Consider the following 4,028-nt stretch of genomic DNA (forward strand, 5'->3'; position numbering starts at 1 on the left):
CATTGGTCGGTGATATGTGCGGATGGAAAAGTTTATAGGTCTTAATAACTACGAGTATAAGTGCAGTCAAACTTAAAGCTCTCAAGCTCTTTTGTAAGCTTTGATAGAAAATTCGAAAAGACACAGTTAGATGCAGCTGTTGCGAAGTGCAAGTCTATAAAAAAGCTGTAATAGAAACTTGAAGCTTCCAAAACGCCCATAATAGCAGTTTCAAACGGAAAATGCGCAAAAGACTACGAAAGCTGTCGTCATACTTCGCAAGTGCATTTCGTCTACCAAAATCGCCAACCCTTTTTCTTAACTTCACTCGACTCGACTTCTTGCTTGCGACTCGGCAGCGGTGGCGGACTTTCGTGCTCACCCACATTGTTGCTGTTTGGGCGTGGTGGCGCTAGCGACGGCACTTTCAGGTCAAACTCATTCGCTGGCATCGTACTCGCTGGCATCGTACTCGCTGGCGAAGTAGCAGTTGGTGACATTTTCAGATTCACCGTCGTTTCTGCGCCCGCTTCTGCATTTTCAATCGCACCCTCAGCATTCTCATCGGGCGGCAATTCAATGCCAATTGTAGTGCTCAGCTTGATCGAGGCTTGCTTGAAGGTATCGCTCAACTTAATCTGCACCACATTGATGAACATAGAGGTGAGCGCCAAACCGAAGACCAAATAGAGTATGCTACACATCATGAATATCGGATGATTCGGCACCATATCACCGAAACCAATGGTGGACATCGAGATGAAGACAAAGTAGAATGCCTCAAAGTAACTCCAATTCTCCCACATRGAGTAGAATAGCGCACCAATCAAAATATAGCTGATCAGCAAGAATGAAGCCACCGAAATGGGTAAATTAAATTCATCATCTATTTCGAAGGTTTCATCGAATGGTGACGATGGTGTTTCGGGCGCAGTTGTGCGCGACTCAATATCCATTTCACGTCCAAAGAACATACTCGAGCGTCGTGCCAATTTCATGGCGTCACGTACCGACTGATGTTTACGTATATTACGACAAGTGCCGGTGTAATACAAGCGTCGCACATAGACCCAAAGAAATTTCAGCGCACGCGTAAAGAGTTTACCATAATCCGCAAGAATGAGTAAGAACAGCGGTATACCAATGATGGCATAGATGATGGCCAAAGTACGGCCCAAAGTGGTTACCGGTGCAATGTGACCATAACCTAGAATGAGAAAAGTGAAATTGAATAAAATGTTGTTAAAAATTCTATGAAAACATAATTTTTGAAAAGTTTGTGTAAGAATGCRCCTAAATGACCCATTATATGGGCATTAGCGTCTTAAAGCAACCTAAAGAGTATTCCCCTTGGCTTCAAGATCACCGAAGAGAAGTTCCACTTATATTTTCCAACTCGACATTTGGCTTGAAATCTTAAAGRTTCTTTGAACACCCGAAAAATTATCCATAAGCTTTACCTAGAGGTTTGTCTGACTGAATTAATATTAGGCAGCCCCTATTTTTATCGATTATCCTTAGTGAGATTTGAGTTTTTAGCTGAAGAGAGTTCTCTTCTCTTCCGAGAACCAAAAGTATGCAGAGCTCAGCCTGTTAATCCTGTCTCTTATACACATCTAGATAAATTAAGCCGGAGAGAACTGAGGGCAGGGCTTCCAAAGTTCTGGTACCCCTACAGAAGAGCCATTGGTCAAAAGTGGGGTTAAAGACCCCTTACCGTATATTGGCTCTACGCTAGCATCATCCGACCAATACTAACATATGAAACGTTAGTATGATGGATGTCATCTGCGAAAAAATTACGCAATAAACTCTTGAACAGCTGCAATGGGCCTGCTTTCTGGGCAGTAATGGATCCTGGAGGAACTAATTCACTGCGTTGCTGGATAAAGCTTAATTTGGTTACCTCCATACAGCACAATGGGCTCTATGATGACCTAATTGCGGCCCTCAACGGTCTGAAGTCTTGAGATTTCTCTGACTCTATGAGGCTTTCCCTACTTCTTGAGTTGAGTCGATCACATACAATTCTCTCTCTCATACGCTTTCTCAGAAAAAATACATAGGTTCAGTGGAACACCAACTTACCGCGTACTATTTAAAGAGAGTAATTTAGAGTTAATTTTTTTAGTAATAAAAAAAAAATCCTCGATTCATTTTAGCTCGGATAGTAAACTGCACTCTGTACCGAACGATATAGAGAGTATTGAAAGTTATAGTGGAATAAACAGCTGCGCACCTATACTTGTTATAACGGTCCAACAGAATAGYATGCAATTTACAAAGTTCCACGATTTCTGACCCGGGTATCGYCGTATACCCAACTCAGCAAGTGAATTAAGTTCGTCTTCGAATTTCCGTAACTTCTGACGTGCAAGCGATTTCCAATCGTCCTCCCTATGAAGAAAACAAAAGACAATAAGTTGTATACAAGTTACTGTAGAGTTCGGCACGTCTTGGCTACCTCATGTTGTGACTAACTGTCCACAAATTATCGATAAAGTCACGCTTTACCTTACGCACTTCACATTTGTAGATATTCTCCGAAGTACCCTCGGTGTAACGGAATATCAGACCACCGAAACCGCAAAGCAAAATTAGTAGAATCAACTCTGCAACACATTTATTCCGCAAYAACCGAATAGTGTTTAACTCTTTCGGAAAATCGGTCTTCATGCGTCGCCATTGCTGACGAGCSTCGAAGTAGAGATGTCGTATCAGTTCTTTGGAGACCAAATTCTTAGGTAAATCTTCGGCAATTAAATCTTGTGGCAAAAGCAGTTCCTCAGATGCGAAATGTACCTCAGTTGTTGTTGTGGACTTTGGTTTTTCTGCATGTGTGCTAATGAATAATGCGAATAYACCGCGGATAATCTTAGCCATAAGCGGCACAGCAGCCTCAGCCTTACGTGCTTCCTCCTCTAACCTAGCTGCCTCTGCTTCTTTAGCCGCAAGCARCATTGCAGCCTCTAGCTGGGCTTTCTCTAAGCTTTGCTTTCTACGCTTGGCAATTTCGGTAAGCGAATCCTTGCGTGGCGTGCTGTAACGCCGACGCACTTCAGCCATACCGRCTGGAAGCTGTGACTTTGAATATTCCGGCATTGTTTGCTCCATGGGTGTGGCTGGACTTTGCGGCTCTGGTGTTATGCTAGTCGACTTACTGTTATTGGCCTCATTTTCGGCTAGCCTACGCATAATTTCCGCACGCTGTTCCGGCGTCTTCGAACGTCTTTGCGGTCGCATAGGTGAGAGTGAGTGATTGCGGCTAACACTGCGGCGCTCTGGCGGCTGTGGTGGCGGACCACGCACATCGACTACATAATTTACTGCACMTGTAATGGCTGACACTTGTCGGCGCACGGGGTGCGTATGCTTTTCCAACCGATGTGCTCGGGATTCCTCCACATCGTCTACTTCGGATGAGGAGAATTGTGTGGAGGACTCTTCGTAGCCGCTGTGTTKTTGACGTGGCTGCAGTGTGGGCGCTTCATTGCGYTGCAAACGCAAGCTGTGCACCATGCGGCGTCGTTCCTCAGCGTCGGCCGGCAATTGTATGCGATCGCTTAGTTTACGATAATTCTGTAGCAAACGTTTCCGCTCGTCGCTGTCGKGCAGCTGTTTATAGCGCAGCCGATTTTCGCGTTTTTCTCGCTCAAACTGACGTTTGTCCGACTCGAAGCGCTTGCGTTCCTCCTCACAGCGTCGCAAATTCTGCTCCAAACGGCTAATGTTCTCATCGGCCATCGCAAGCGCTTGCTTGCCGTTGCGTTCACTCTCACTGGAMTCATCCTTGTGCCGCGGCGATGAGAGACTACGTTGTTTCGCGCTRCGCATGAGCACRTCSGCTTCTGGACTGGTGAGTCGTTCGGCTTCACGGGGCTGTGAGTGACTGCGCGCGGCCGAATTGGCGAATGTCTTATCGCGTCGTCGCAGTATTTTACTCTCGTGCGCRGATATGGCGCTGGGTGGCCGAATTTGCATACGCACGCTTTGCACTCCGGCAGCGTCTTCGGCCGCCGTGTTACCATCCACTGCACTGCTATCGTCTT

General features: G+C 45.8%; 1 protein-coding gene across 1 annotated transcript in view; it reads right to left on the bottom strand.

Moving 5' to 3' along the window:
- Positions 1–247: 247 nt before the first annotated feature.
- The window catches only part of LOC108971085, a gene marked incomplete in the record, with an annotated part of 6,371 nt that continues 2,590 nt past the window's right edge, over positions 248–4,028 (bottom strand). Inside the window, 3 exon segments of the mRNA XM_018936912.1 lie at positions 248–1,186; positions 2,219–2,376; positions 2,444–4,028. Coding sequence (XP_018792457.1) covers positions 273–1,186; positions 2,219–2,376; positions 2,444–4,028 — 2,657 coding nt within the window.

The sequence above is a fragment of the Bactrocera latifrons genome, unplaced genomic scaffold (assembly GCF_001853355.1).
Source record: "Bactrocera latifrons isolate USDA-ARS-PBARC rearing strain unplaced genomic scaffold, ASM185335v1 scaffold_320, whole genome shotgun sequence".
NCBI lineage: Eukaryota > Metazoa > Arthropoda > Insecta > Diptera > Tephritidae > Bactrocera > Bactrocera latifrons.